The 16838-nt window shown below is 35.1% G+C and overlaps 1 protein-coding gene across 1 annotated transcript; it reads left to right on the top strand.

Annotated features, from left to right (window-relative positions):
- The first annotated feature begins 8811 nt into the window (after positions 1-8811).
- On the top strand, positions 8812-13722 carry LOC110923614 (pectinesterase). The gene is made up of 2 exons (XM_022167682.2): positions 8812-9709; positions 13031-13722. Exons 1-2 carry the CDS (start codon positions 8812-8814, stop codon positions 13720-13722), a joined length of 1590 nt encoding a protein of 529 aa, XP_022023374.1.
- Positions 13723-16838: the final 3116 nt, after the last annotated feature.

Below are 16838 nucleotides of genomic sequence, written 5' to 3'. Positions count from 1 at the left end.
GGTTTGTGATTCGAAAAAAACTTATCTCCATTAAGCCATTTTTAACGGCAGGCTATTATCGGCCAAAAGTAGACCAGTTCGGATTATTATCGGCAAATAACCGAGTTGGGATTATTATTGGCCAAATTGAGAAAGTTGCGATTATTAAAATCCAATTTGCTATAATTTTTGTTAGTTATTAAATGAAAACTAGTATTAAGGACCCCCCGCGTTGCGGCGGGGGCGAGCACTAATGCCACACTACTGCCAGCGACAAACGATACTAAAGTTGCGGCGTGTTAATGCGAAGAAATTAAAACGAAACGTAAAACATAGAATAAAATAACTAAGTTGATCTAGGACTCGCGCGTCACGATGAACCCGCGTCTATTTTTTCCTGTTTGACAGGTTCATCGTAATCTATATATAATATAAGGTGGGAGTTGGTTACAAAGTTCATTTTTCCTACAAAGTGTAAAAAGTCATAAAATAGCATAATGTCAACCAAAAGGGTATAGTGGTAAACCTGAAACAAATTATTAGTAATAACTTAATAGGTTAAATACGTTCTAAAAATCGTGACAAGCAGCACTAGGGGTGCAAACGAGCCGAGCCGAGCCCGAGCTCGACCAGGCTCGAGCTCGAGCTCGAGCTCGGCTCGATTCGAGCTTAATTTCTGAAGCTCGAGCTCGGCTCGAAGGTAATTTTTCAAGCTCGGGCTCGGCTCGGGCTCGACTCGTTTAGTATTTTTTAATTAATTTATATTAATTATAATTATTATTATTATACATATAATTTAGTTATTTTTTATATTTATATAAATGGTAATTATTATTATATAAATATATGTCTAATATATTAATAAAAAAATATATAAATAGAAAGCTCGATTAGGCTCGCGAGCCAGCTCGAGCTTGATAACCGAAGCTCGGGCTCGGGCTCGTTTACTAAACAAGCTTGTTTTTAGGCTCGGGCTCGAGCTCGTTTAAGCTCGGCTCGTTCGAGCTTTTTTTCGAGCCGAGCTCGAGTAGCTCGCGAGTAGCTCAGCTCGTTTGCACCCCTAAGCAGCACTAATGCCACACCACTGACAACAACCACCAACATTAGAAGAACTCGTAAAAATAAAAAAGTAAAAAGTAAAAAAAATATCACCGAACAAAAAACTGACGTAAAATCGTTGAACCACGCACGCCCGTTGCGACGTATTAATTCGAAGAAATTAGCCATAAACGTTAAACGTTGAAAATAATAACTAACTCGATTTAGGACCCGCGCATTGCAACGAATGCAATAGGTACTCACCTCACACCTAGCCCAATAAAACAAAAGAACTCCCAAATCTGCACATTGTACAACTCATAATGCATGTTTATGTTGCAATTTGATATTATATAAATAACCATTATGCCCTTATGTGACTGCATGTGTTAAAGAATTAACAGAAAAAAAACTAACTGGGTTACGGCAAAAGAACACCGCTTGATTAGAAATGGCAACATAAATGATATTCAGTGTAATTTCGTTAGTTAAAGAGCAACACCTGCAATTTGGCTCAAACTTAAAAGGCGTAAAGTGCAACTTACCCTTTATGTTTACCTAAGTAACTACTATATATTATTACTATATATTTTACTATATATTAATAATACAAATGAAATGAACAGTACTTTTATTATATTATAATAATATATTAATATAATAATAATTACTATTATTTTCTTTACTTTCTCAGTTGAATAAGCTTGGTGCCAACCAATACTGGTATCGAAAATACAGGTACAGTCCGGTTCATTATCGGTGCATGAAGGTAAAAATCGGCACCAGCCTGATACAGCAAACGCCAAAAGTCGGTATCGGATTGAGTTTGAAAATCTTTTAGCTCGGGAAATTCGGTACTGCTACACGGTACCATTTGCTCATCCCTGATCACGGGTGCCATACAAACAACAACGGTACCGTACAACTTTTTCTTGTTGATTTTTTTCAACTTTTAATGATTTCTTTTTTTAGTTTAAGGAGTAGGGATGAGCTCGGTGGCAACTGATACCGAAAATACCGGTTACGGTACCGGTATATGAAGGTAAAAATCGGTAGCGAACCGGTACTAGGAACGCCAAAAGTCGGTACCGAATTTGTACTTGGATCCTTCGGTTTGGGAAATTCGGTACCGGTACCCAGTATTATTTGCTCATCTCTGACCACGGGTTTCATACGAACAACATCATTAACATACAACTTTTTTTGTTGATTTTTTTTCGATTATTTTTTACTGTTTTTTACATTTTCTTTTTATTCTTGTTAGTGGTTCCGCGTGCAACGCGCTCGCAGTGATTTCAAAACACATGTAAACACGGACTAAATAACAAAAGAAGTTCGCCGCATCACGGCTAGGGTTATAAACCTAGTTTTATTAATCATTCATGTATTTTACAGTTATTCTATAATTACTACTCGAGCTGATTTGGGCTATGTATTATATCAAGATTGTCAAATATAAGGGTGAAGGGGGTGCTCACCTAATAGGTGAGTTCCCTCTCTTACGCCCAACCAATACTCGTGTGCCACGTCAACTCCCCTCTTAAACTCCCCTAACACCCTAAATTGATGGCGGCACTCTCCTCTTAACTCCCCTTATTTTTTTATTCAAAAAAAAAAAAGAAAAGAAAAGGTTTGATTGGTTGGAAATTAGATTGGCCCCACCTTCCTTCTCCCTCTCTCCTCTCCTCTCTTCGGTGAACCTCCACCCATTTCACTCCCCTCACCCACTCACCTAAGGGATGACGGCGGTGTTCCCCTTAGGTGAATGGGGTCACCGATTTCACTCCACTCTTACGCCCCGTTCACCCTAAGGAAAAAAAACTAAACCCGACCATATCGGTCCTTTCAACATGTAATAAGATTGACCCGTTTTGAAAGATGCAACCCGTAAAGCCATGCTTCTGGTTCACATTTGTTGCAATTTCATTCCAAGTGGATATTGATAGTGTGAAATCGCAGGCAATGTTTTAAAATCCGGTTTATATACCGTACCAGATTAACCATTGGGTGTCAGCCCAATGGCCACCAGCCCGCATTCTAACTCGGAGGTGGCGGGTTCGAGTCTTGCTCGTTCCCAATGCCCCTACGGTAGCGGATTTACCTCCAGACTCAGGCTTCCTGGGTGGCGGTCTGCGAGGTGGGATCACCTCGGCGGTTGGGAGGACCGTGGAATATCCCCCCCCCCCCCCCCAGATTGGACTCAGAAATGGTTTAACTGAGTGTATCGGGTGGTTCAATCGGATGTATCAGGCGGTTTAACCAGTTTTACCGAATAGTTCAACCGGTACTATGAGCCGGTTTAAACCGGTTTTTAAAACACTGATTGCAGGATTTTCATATGCTCCTGTTGCTGTTGGTACCGAACCACTAATAAATGTGCAAAAATAATATGCATTTACTTTAATGAAAATGGAAAATGAAAAATGAACAAGTTTTAATGCTGAAAAAGCATTTGGTGATGCATATTTGGTTTTTTTTTAAGCAAAACTAGAAAGTACCTTGGTTCATATAGTAGATTAAATATCGAATTGATTTTTAATATATTAGTAGATATGATTATAGGAACGTTTTTGTTATTTTCTTATTTGAGGTTTGATTTAATACACATTTTTTCTTCTATAATAGATTTTTTTTTCCTTTGGGAACACACATTGCCATTGTTATATTAGTCATATAATATAGGGATGTGAACTCGGCTCGTTTTGTTTTGTATGCTTAAAAGCTGAGTTCGGCCATAGTAGGGTTTTTTAAGGCTAACTTCAATGAAAAAAACGCACAATCCCAAAAACGGGGCAAGAGAACAAGCAAAACACCACAGAGTTATAAATTACATCTATTTGCCCAAGAGATAGGCTTAACTTTAGACCTACTATTTAACCATAAAAACCCAACCGACTTTATTTCGCTGATAATCTGAACCACCTTATTATTAAACTTGAGCTCGTTCTTGGCTTTCCAAAGACTCTAATACACGATGATAATGATACCGTGAAACACTTCTTTAGCCGGCTCCGACAATCCAATAGAGTTACGAAGCTTCAAAATATCTCTAAAGGAGAAAGAATAAAATTTTGGTACCCGGCACCAAGAGCTAACGTGTTGCCATAGAACCTAAGCTTGCCATAGAACCTAAGCGACCATGCACGATGTGATGAGGTGGTCCGCTGACTCCTCTCCATATTCACACAACGGGCGCATGACATTTTCAATACCTATATTCCTCTTCCGTAACACCACCGTAGTAGGAATTTTACCCTGTCATGCAAAAATATTACTATAATAACCCGAACATTCGAAAACTTAAATTTTTATCGTTTGTATGTTATTTGTTAAATAAGTTATTTAATTCCATAATATTTAAATTATGATTTGCGAAAAATAAATATATTAATGATATTTTTTACGAAAAAGACAAGTATTTAAATGCTAAAAATTTATTTGTTCAAGTTGGTGAACTAATTTAAAGTTGAAACAAATCCGCGTTTTTATAGTTTCTATACTTTAAGCCTAAATGAGTTAAGTAAAACCGATAAAGCCATTAAAGCTTGTAATTATAATCGATTGAAACAGCAAAAAAATTGATTAGTATCAATGATTATCATTAAGCAAGTGAAACCGATTACCCTTAAAAAATCCTATAAGAACTTCATGAATCCAACATCATAGGGGCCCTCTCTCGCAAAATGTTCAGTCGTTTTTCTTCTTGTTTCCACTAAACACACCTACTGTTCCCGTTCTATTTTCGATGTCGTTGGTAGTACTCAAGTCGAACCGAAAACCAACCAACCAAAGTCTAGAGCTCCATAAATCTATGTCGATGTAGCCGTATTGATCGTCTATCTCTTTCGATTAGCGACTCTACTTTATTGTCAAAGGCTGTTATGTTTTTTCGAGAGACATTAGAGCTACTCAAGTTTGAGTCTATGCGTTAAAGGTACGGACTTCTAAACAATGTATGGATTGGTTTTTTAACTACCTCGTAGTCCGAATTTCGGAATTCGATACTGTGTGGCATCTTACGTAAATGCTATAGTATGTCATATTCTTGTATATAGATATACTTGTATTATTGATATCATCGAAAGAAATGCCTAGGAGACACTCCATTAATCATAGTTTTTGGTGACATTTTTGCTAACGTGGCATTTTTGCTGACGTGGCACTTAAGCCGACGTGACATCTGATGTGACATTTGTTTAGTGACGTGGTATCTGACATCAGCTAACTGTGTTAGAGTTCAGTTAGTTTGGGAGTGTCAAAAGAAAATAAGTTGAAAGTTAGAAATGTTGTGATACAAATCAAAAGTTAGAAGTAGGGATGAGCAAATCGGATCCGGTACCGGTACCGAATTTACCGAACCGGGTACATTTTCCATACCGATTCGGTACCGACTTTTGACGTTTTCGGTACCAATTTGGTAACGCTCCAGTATACCGGTTCGGTACCGGTTTTTACCCTCAAATGCCAGTACCGGACTGTACCATACCGGGCATATTCGGTACCAGTACCAATTTTGAGGATTTTCGATACTGATACTTTCGTTATCGGTCGGTACCGAGCTCATCCCTAGTTAGAAGTGTCATCCATCAATTGGTAAAAGTTTGGATTATTAAAATTCAATATCGTGTCCTTTTAGTTTTTTTTTCTCGGGATTTTTTTTATAAAGAAAAGCACGTGATCAAACACCACCTAACTTAGGTGAGTAAAGTTCAGAAAAAGTGTGCTTAACTATTAAAATTCATGATATGTCTATAAACACATTCTATATTTACTCTTTCTTGCGGTCTACTACATAAATGATATACTTTTATAAAAAATACATCTATAGTGTATTATTGTAATTACTTTTGTTATTATAAAAATTATTTTGTTACTATTAGTTTTTAGTTTTTAATACTATTATTTTTATTTGTTATCACTTTTAGTTATTACTATTATTATTGTTATTACTTTTATAGGGTAAAGTTCTTGTACAAATAATCTTAACATACTAAACATACATATTGAAGGAAAACTCAAAAAGACAAGGTGGCATTTTTGTAATTATCAATAACTATCAAAGTTACTCTACAAATATATACCTAAAAAAACCTAACCACTCCCCCCACCCCCAAAAAAACCTAACCCCCCCCCCCACCCCCAAAAACCTAAAAAAAACATACCCCCCCCCACCCCCCCCCAAAAAACCTAAGAAAAAACCTAACCCCCCCCCCCTAAAAACTAAACCCCCCAAAAACCTAAAAAAAAACCTAACCCCCCCCCCCCACCCCAAAAACCTAAAAAAACCTAACCCCCCCCCCCACCCCCCACCCCCAAAAACCTAAAAAAAACCTAACCCTCCCCCCCCCCCCCCACACCCCCAAAAACCTAAAAAAACCTAACCCCCCCCCCTCCCCCACCCAAGCTAAAATGCTAAAAACTAAACCCCCAAAAAACCTAAAAAATCTAAAAAAATAAAAAAAAAACACACAAATTATTTTATTTTATTTTTTTAACATTTTTATTAAAAAATCGCTACTTTTAGTAGCAGCAAAAAAAAATGTGTTTTTTTAGGTATTTTTTTTTGTAACTTTGATAGTTGGTGGTAATTACAAAAATGCTACCTTGTCTTTTTGGGTTTTCCTTCAATTTATATGTTTAGTATGTTAAGATTATTTGTATTTGATCTTTTGCCTACTTTTATAAATTACAGCTTTTAAACTAACATCTTAGGAAAATAAATTTCTGTGTTTTTCTAGTTATATGTGAGTTTTTCCAAATTATAACTAGTTACTAATACCTTTTTTGTTTCCTCTAAAAAAACATATTTGTATTGTTTTTTTGTATTTAAGCAACACAAATATAACTCTTCTAGTGTAAGTTAACAACTAGTGTGAATTCTAACATTTTTTTCGGTTTTGCTTATTAAGATTATTTTGTTAAAAATATATATTATTTTTAAAATAGTATTGTAAAGCGTATGCACTTTTTAAGATCTCAATTTTTTTTAAATGTGGAAAGTAAAATAATATTGTAAAATGTATTTTTCTGCAAGTAAAAGTGTGAAATAGAATGTAATATTGTATGCATAAATGCATTCAATTTCCGTTCATATTACATTTAATGAATTATTCAGTCAAACACATACTATATAAAAAGAAGACTTTAAATAAATTTACATATATAATGGATACATAATATACGATTAGTGAAATATGATACGGAATTATGGAATTTGTCATTGTAGCATATACTATTTAATACTTTTATATATTGAACAATAGTTTGCTGTTGACCTGTTGTCTATATATAATATGTTGTTAACATCTTGTGATGGTCGCCTCAATGACCTTTACAAATGAATTGGGAGTTTATAAAATATATAGACGTTGCACTTGTGAGACGATTTTTTGCTGATATCGTCTTCAACTTGTTAATCCTCAAGGTTGTTGAGGGTGTTGATGAATACAAAAGTGAGGTAATGTTTACTTTTTTGTTTCTGATCTATTTTGTTTATTGTGGTTTGCTTTTGAGAAGTTTTTTATGTTGTATGTGTATTGCTTACATTTAAATACACTTGTTTCATACATAAATTATATATATGCACACGTATGGATATCGTACACACGTATACATAGAGAGATAAAGGGGAGTTGTGTGTGAATATTAACTCACATTCACAAACATAATTTAATAATAAATATATATATATACACACACACGTATGTGTTGTTTTATAATTAAAAGGTGTAGAATGACGACTAATTAAAATGCGCATGAAATAAAAACACAATTCAAATACTTGTTTCTTATTATATATGCATCTAACATTGATTTTCTTAACTTATTTGTAAGTTGTATTTTAGGTTTAAAACAAGTGTGATTTTTTCCGTTCTAGGCAGGCTTTTTTAATAATAAATTAATAATTCACTTTTTCTTGTCCTTTGGTAACATTTCCTTGAAATTAATATCGTTATTTCGAAAAAAAAAATATTTGTTGTTAGTAATTATTACAAGTAATTTAAGCACTTGGGAAGTAATTTTTGTCGAAGTGTATACATCAAATATTGTTTTTTTTTTTTTGGATAAAGCATTGATGTAATCTTATTATCAATTAATATAGTTATATGTATTGATAAATTAATATAGTTATATGTTATGAAATACGCGTGTCAGATAAGGAGAATTTTGTTTAATACAACTATGAGGAGAGTTTTGTTTAAATGGGAAGTAATATTTATAAGGAGAGTTTTGTTTAAATGGGAAGTAATATTTATAAGGAGAGTTTTGTTTAATACAACTATGAAGTGGTGCTTCAAATGGGAAGTAATATTTATAAGGAGAGTCTTGTTTAATACAACTATGAAAGTTTTATAAGGAGAGTTCTATATTTTTTGTCTAGCATTACCCTTATATAATTTTAAACAAGTAAATGACTAATATAAGTTTATACTAATCATAATGTTTATTTCTTACCATTTAAATTGTGTATTGTTTTTCAATTTTATACTGTATATATTATTATTCTTTTCCACCTACATTATTATTTTGTATAGACACTATATTAAACATATGAGTATTATTTAATTTTAGTATTTAGTTTCCCACAAAATTTTGAATTGATATAAAACCTATAATTCTATAAAGGAATGAGCAATCAATAGTTTTTTAGGAAGTAGGAAAATTAATACTTTACCCTTGACCGTTTATACTAACTTTTTTTTGTTTAGGTAAGTAGGAAAATTAAAAATAAGAGACCAAATGGACGTACAAAAGAAATTCAGCTTGTTCGAAATTGGCATCATCTTACTAGCAATGACGATGATCGGCGCATTCGTTGGCGCTAAAACATACACTGGTTCCAACGACGATGGTCTGATTGCAACGAGCAACAAGGCCGTGGAATCACTTTGCCAACACACCGATTACAAGCGATCATGTGTAAAGAGTCTTGCACATGTAAACAACACATATGACCCAAAAGAGCTCATGAAGGTAGCTTTTAAATCCGCAATAAAAGAACTACAAATCGCCATTGATAGTTCTTACACACTAAGCGCATTAGCCGAAGATCATAGAACATCAATGGCACTAGATCTATGCATAGAGGCTCTCAACGCCTCCATAGATGACCTCAAAAGATCATTAGAAAAGCTAGACAAATTCTACGTTACAAAGACAGAAGAATATGTTGGTGATCTCAAGATATGGCTCAGTGGTTCGTTAACATATCAAGAAACATGTCGCGAAGGTTTCGAGAACACAAAAGGTGAAACTGGCCAGAAGATGAAGAAGTTATTGAGCTTGGGTTGGAAACTCACTAGTAACGGGCTCGCAATGGTTGACGCTGTTGGGGGGGTTCAGTTAACAAGGTTTAGTCATGGACTCGAAAACAAGGGCCCGGATAACGATGCATGGTGGGTGAAGCGGATGCGGCTTGATGTTGATTTGAAAGCCTTCCATAATATGGTTAGTGTGGCTCAGGATGGTTCGGGAATGTTTAGGACCATAATGGATGCGGTTAGGGCAGCGCCTAAAAAGAACAAGCGACCCTATGTTATATACATCAAGGAAGGTATTTACAATGAGCATGTTGAAATCCCGCGCCATCTTAACCATGTTGTCTTATATGGCGAAGGTCCAACCAAAACTAGAATTACCGGAAACATAAATCATGATGATGGAGTTCGCACTTACAAGACCGCTACCGTTGGTAAGTTATTACGATTTGCGACCTTAATTTATTTTTTATTATTTTTTTATAAATTTTTGCGGCTTATATGCGACCGAATCTATATTTTATATAAAAATATAACGGAGAAAATCACCAAAATATCACTTTGACCCATGATTGACAAAATAGCCTTGACTTAATTTCTTTATAAAAATATCATTTGACCCTTCTTTTTCTTTATTTAGTTACGGAAGTGTTTTAACCAATCACTAACTTCCACATGGCACATTGCCATATTGTCGGGGCAGCAGATTTTGACCTTGAGGCAACAGATTTCCATCTAGTGCAAGAGAATGGATCTACTGCACCAAGATGGAAATTTGTTGTTCCAAGAATGAAATTTGTTGTATAAGAGTAGTCAAACACTCGTTGAATAAATAATTTTAGAAGTCAAAGTTATTTTGTTAACATCATTAGTCAAGACGACTTTTTTTTTTTTTTGGAAGGCAAATTTCATTAACACCACAAAACCGGCATTATCTCCAAGTTAGAGATAAGCCAAAGAAAAACGAATCAGTTTACATCAAAATTAAAATGGCACCAACGTTTCCAATCTACCGTATCTTTCTTATATCTACTTTTGTACCAAAGAAAACCCAACGCTTTCACGTCCGCCACTATTTTAACCACATCCGGGGCTATGTTTGAGAACGCCTTATCATTTCTAGCCTTCCAAATCCTCCAACACGACACTATAAGAATCCCGTAGACCATTTCTTTCTTAACTCCCGTAAGCTGCATAAAATCGACCATGTATAAAACATCACTAAGCGAAAATGCAAACATAGGTGGGAGTTTGCACCAGGCCGAAACTCCAGCCCAAACACCCATTGAGATACCACAAGCTGAAAATAAATGACCCACTGTTTCTTCACTATCACCACATAATCTGCAGACATCCTCTCCCACATTGACATTTCTTCTAAGAAGAGCTTTAGTCGTCGGAATACGATCTCTAAGGGCCCTCCACATAAAGATGTTACACTTGTTGGGGATCCAACTACACCACTTGAAAACGAGCCCATTACTAATGCTGCTGTCTACTTTCAGCCATTTCCTTGTATCCTTGACAGAAACTATAAGGTTAGAACCGAACGACCATACCCACTCGTCTGCCCTGTTTGATAACATCACATCGGTTAAGCTTTTGTGAAGGAGCAGCAACTGTTGAACCTCTGCAGCCGACTCGGGATAAGACCTCCAACACCATTTAACCACATTCCGTTGGTCTAAGCGATCGAACCTATCATCCACCAAGCAAAATTTGTCTTGTTCCAACCGAAACAAATCAGGATATAAATCCTTGAGGCTGCAGTCTTCTATCCAAGGATCAATCCAGGAACGAATCTTTTTACCATTGCCCACTTTGGCCCGAATAATATTTATGAAACTTTTTCCTTGACGCTTTATCTGAGACCCCAAAGAAACGATCTTGCTCCAAACACCCGGAATCGATTTCTTATATGGAATAAGTTCCCAACTTCTAGATGACAAGTGGATTGCATCGATAACCTTCGTGCATAAAGCTTCCGGCTCAACACGATACCGCCATAACCATTTGAGAATCAAAGCATTGTTACAATCCTCAAGTTTGTTAATCCCCAACCCTCCTTCATCTTTTGGTTTCGTGACTTCCTCCCAAGCTACCCAATGTATCTTATTTCTATCCTCACTACCTCCCCACAAAAATCTCCTCATAATGGCTTCTAACTTATCGATGACCGTCTTAGGAGCCTTATATAACGCAAAATAATAAGAGGGCAAACTTTCAAGAACCGAGGAGATAAGCGTTAATCTTCCGGCTATGGACATAATAGTAGCTTTCCACCTCGAAAGACGTCTCTTAAACACTTCAACATTGGCCTCCCAGTTATTGATCCGGTTCATATTAGCCCCTACCAAAATACCAAGGTACTTAAAGGGAGTAGAACCGGGCCTACAACCCAAACCGACGGCTTTAGACTCTACCTCCTCCATATTTTTGCCAACGCCGAATAGAGTCGATTTAGCTAGATTAATCCGAAGGCCCGAAACCAAATGAAAAAGTCGTAAAACCCTTTTCAAAGCTATGAAATTAAAGTCTGACCATTCACCCATCACCATAGCATCATCAGCATATAAAAGGTGAGAAACCGTAAACTGACCGTTAGGAAACCGAACGCCATCAAAAGCCCCACTAGCACAAGCCTTCCGAATCATACTGGAGAACGCTTCCATCACTATAATAAACAAAAACGGGGAGAGGGGATCCCCTTGACGAATTCCTTTTTCACAATTGAATTCAAAAGTAGGGGCACCGTTAACCAAAACAGACGATCTAGCTGACACAAGGATCCCTTTAATCCAATTACACCATCTATCGAGAAAATTCATTTGTCTCATCACAGATAACAAAAACTCCCAGTTGACATTATCGTAGGCTTTTTCGAAGTCGATCTTGAAAAAGAAAAACTTTTTACCTTGCTTTTTAGCCCACGAAAAAATCTCACTAATGATCAGCGGACCATCCAAGATGTACCTCCCTGATAAAAACGCGGACTGCGTCTCGTGAGTAATCTTTCCCATCACCACTTTGATCCTGTTAGCCAAAATCTTGGATAACACTTTGCTAATGACACCAATAAGAGTAATCGGCCGATATTCACCAAGATTGACCGGGTCGTTGACTTTAGGAATAAGAGTAATAAATGACGAACCAACTCCTCTACTAATCACCCCACCGTCCGCAAAATTATGCATAATACTCAAAAAATCATCTTCAAACAGATGCCAGAATCTCTTAATAAAACGGAAGTTGAAACCGTCTGGTCCCGGGGCTTTATCACTACCACAATCAAACACTGCGTCTTTAATCTCTTTCAACTCAAAAGGTTTTACCAATTCCGACGAGTCAAGAGCATCCAACACTTTTAAATCATGACATATGAGACCCGGCCTAAGTTTCATGTCTTCAGCAAAACGATCTTTAAAGAATCGATGAACTTCTTGTTTAACTTTAGTCGGCTTAAAAACCCACGCATTATTGATCATCAAACCCGGAATAAAATTACTAACCTTCCTTTTGTTTATTAAACCGTGAAAATAGGCCGAGTTCTCATCCCCTTCCTTAGCCCATTTCACCCTATTTTGCTGATTTTCCCTTTTTCAAAAATCTTATGCCACCAAATCTATACGGGCGCAAAACACAACCTTTATTTTTAATCTTAATGATTCATTTTTTGAGACGAGGTTTATTTATAATTTCAATTTTTTTTCGTTTTTATGACCTATTTGTGACCGAGTTTTACTAAAATGTTAAAGCTGTGAATGGAGATCAGTTCTTGGCAATGGACATAGGATTCGAGAACACGGCGGGACCAGAAAAACATCAAGCAGTCGCCCTTCGTGTCTCGGGTGACATGGCCATTTTTCACAACTGTGCCATTGACGGATACCAAGACACCCTTTACACGCACTCATACCGCCAGTTTTACCGCGAATGCAACATCACAGGGACCATAGATTTCGTGTTTGGTGACGCAGCAGCCGTCTTCCAAAACTGCATGATGATTGTAAAAAAACCTCTTGACAATCAACAGTGCATGGTGACAGCCCAAGGCCGAAAGGACCGACACTCAAAAGGTGCATTAATCCTTCAGGGATGCATTATTACAGCTGATCAAGAATTTTGGGCCACGAAGCCGATGCCTAAATCCTACCTTGGTCGGCCATGGAAAGTGTTCGCGAGAACTATCATCATGCAGTCGTTTATCGATCAGAACATCGAGCCTGAAGGGTGGGCACCGTGGGATGGATCATTTGCTCTAGACACGTGTTATTTTGGTGAGTTTAACAACATAGGACCAGGGGCTAATACCGCGAAACGTGTTACATGGAAGGGGTTCAAGAAGATAAGCCTAGCAGAGGCTGTTAGTTACACCCCACAAAAATACATCCAAGGAGATTTATGGATCAAGACATCTAGTATTCCTTATGATCCTGGACTCATGTAGTCCTGATTCTTTCTTCAATTACCATATTTTTTAACTTCAAGTTATAAGATTGTATGAGGTGATGCATGTACCTTAACATTTTTATTTAAATTTTATTTTTAGTTAGCAAGTGTTATTTTGTATTCAATGTCGTTAGGATGCAACATTTATTCAATAATTAATAATATACATATAACTTCAAGAATATAATTGATGTTCCAAAGGAAAATAAACACTAAGAAAATCATGACACACCAATAATATATGCTTAAAATATAATATATTTAATAAATGTTGACCATATCATGTGATAATAGAAAGAAATTTTCAAAGCTAAAATCAATAAAACTAAATTATAGACGACAGTGTTACAAATTAATTAAAAATTAATTAAAGACAAAACTGCAGAAAACAACCTTTATGTTTGTCCCAAACTGCACTTTATACCTTTTACTATGAAAATCGGCAAAAACTAATCTTTATGTTTATGGTTTGCTACAGCTTCAACCTTTAACACAAACACCGTTAAATTTTTCTGGTTAACTCTTCTCACATTCTTTGCATGTGAGGGTATTTTGGTCTTTTCTCATTGTGTTTCATTTAATATAGTTTTTTTTTAATCAAATTCCAACTCTCTCTCTCTCTCTCCGGGAACAGTGGTATCACCGGTGACAAATTTAAACAAATCGGACTTTATAAAAACTTACTCTTTGGTATGAATGTATGATCATATAAATTAAGCAAATAAATGTAACCTCTTGTATAAAATAGGCTACTTGTTCTTGTTGCTGATGTCGTGTAGGATCCTCACGCACCAACGACATACCCTGACCAAGAAAATCAATCGCCCACACCCCATTGAAACCGTTAAGCAAACCGTTACCGTTGCTCTGAACTTCACCGTCACCGTCATCGGAACCGGAATCGGCATCACTGTTATTACCGATGGAGGAAGAAGCGGAGGAATCTTCTTCTTCTTTAAGGGCAGGGAGGTTGCAATACGTGAAGGTGATTATGCTTCCATTGTTGATATGTTTAATCTTTCAAGGGAAGTTAAAGTTTCCCTCACAAACCACTCCGCAATCAGATTAATTAGTTACTTTTCTTGGTTAAATAAGGTTCAAGAATCAGTGTTAGTGTATGATAATTTAGACCCAGATGTGAAAAACACTAATGTGAGAAACATAGTACTTGATTTGTTGTTGAAATCCGAAAGGTTTGATGATGGTTCATCAGATGAGGGTATAATCTCAAAGGAACAATCTGTAGCATGTCATATGTTGGTGATTTTAAATCGTGATCGAAATCGGACGAGTTTCGGTGAAATCGATTCGGATTTCGATCGTTTTCGGACTGAATTTGTAGTATTTCAAATTGATTCGATGTGTTTTAGTGATGTTTGATTGATTTCGAACTGATCTGGTTGATTTAGTTGTGATTATAGTTTGTTTCGGATCAATTTCAAAGTTATTCAAACTGTTTTTTATTGAATTTTGGTAAATTTCGGACTGAAACAATTGTTTTCGGTGTGTTATTTGATGATTCGAACTGATTTGGTTGAATCTCCGATCATTTCGGTGGAAACTGTGACATATTTTCAGTTGATTTAGATCGAAATTAGACATTATTTTTCAACTTCAATTTGTTTTGTGAAGGTGTTATATTAGCAGCTGGGTAAAAATTTTAGGATTTGTTTTGATTTTAAGTGGCAATCGATTGTGTGTAAGAATGATAAAAGAGATCAGAGTTGCAGGTTTTCTGGGTTTGATCAGGAATGATAAAGACTAAAATACCCTCACATGCAAAGCATGTGAGTTAAGTTAACTGAGTTTTTAGACGAGGTTAGTGGTAAAGGTTGAACATGTAGCAAAATATGAACATAAATGTTGGTTTTTGCGGATTTCAAATTGAAAGGTACGAACTGCAGTTTGGATATAACATAAAGGTTGATTTCTGTAATTTAGTCTTAATTAAATTAGTTAACTATTTTATATGTTGTAGAAGTTTTTCTTACTACTAGTTCTAAATATTTTACAACAAAAGTTAAATAATAATAATAATAATATATACATTTCGTAGTTTTCTTTAATAACAAACTAGGTTAGAACCCCGTGTATTACACGGGTTGAATAAATATAATTTTATATACTAAGCAATAAAATAGTTACATCTTTTAAAAACTCGTGTATTGCACAATTTGAATAAACACGTGTCTTACACGAATAATGTAATATGTTAAAACATTTAGTCATCAAGATGTGTTTTCTAACAAAAGGAACTTTGAGATACTATTTACTTATTGTAACATCTCACTTTTTTTTATATTAGGTTAGAGAGTTGTGTATTACATGGTTTATAACATTTTACTTTGTTTTTTATTTATTATTAAGTTAGAAACTTACGTATTACCTGATGTTGGATAATCAGCAGAAAAAAAAAAGAAATATTTTAGTAAAAAAATATTAAATATACAGGAGATAAGCTGGATATTATGATTTAAGATTATTATTTCATTGGAGTGTAAAACGGGATAATGAGATCCTTTATTAGAAATATGATTCTAAATATACCATGTATAAAAAATATATATGTTCTACATGTAATGAATAAATCCTTTTAAGAAAACAGTTGATTAAAATAAATATTTTTATTTTAATATGTGATTATCAGTTATCCTTATCCTTATCATCAAAATATAAAAACAATTAAAACTACCAATTAAATAAAATCTTTATCTTTATAAATATTTAAAACGTTAATATTTTTTTTAGATTTTAATAATTAATATATGATTATAATAATTAATATATTATTATCGGTTATTTTTGTCTTTATCATTAAAATATCTTCTACAAATTTTAAATTTAATATTATCAATAATTGATTTTGCATAATAAATATTTAAAAAAAATAATTAAGACTGACTCATAAAACACCATATGTCCCTAACATGGTTTATTTTATTATATAGTATAGATTTTACACTTAAATACCATATAGTCTTACACTTACAACCATTTAAACTCTTGCCATTGTTGTAGGTATAAACACTAGAACATGAATTTTTTTAATTAAAAGTGTCTTTGTTATTAATTCTCTGAAAGTTCCCGAAAGACTTAGGGTGAAGGGGGTGCACA

The sequence above is a fragment of the Helianthus annuus genome, chromosome 17 (assembly GCF_002127325.2).
Source record: "Helianthus annuus cultivar XRQ/B chromosome 17, HanXRQr2.0-SUNRISE, whole genome shotgun sequence".
In the NCBI taxonomy this organism is placed as follows: Eukaryota; Viridiplantae; Streptophyta; class Magnoliopsida; order Asterales; family Asteraceae; genus Helianthus; species Helianthus annuus.
Note: the sequence above shows the minus strand (reverse complement) of the source record. Positions and strands in the feature narration are given on the sequence as shown.

What these genes read in the sequence shown, in the direction of transcription:
- LOC110923614 (XM_022167682.2), top strand. Translation starts at nt 8,812, where the DNA reads ATGACGATGATCGGCGCATTCGTTGGCGCTAAAACATACACTGGTTCC. An exon ending in TTACAAGACCGCTACCGTTG is followed by an intron (nt 9,710 to 13,030) that starts GTAAGTTATTAC and finishes AAAATGTTAAAG; the next exon opens with CTGTGAATGGAGATCAGTTC.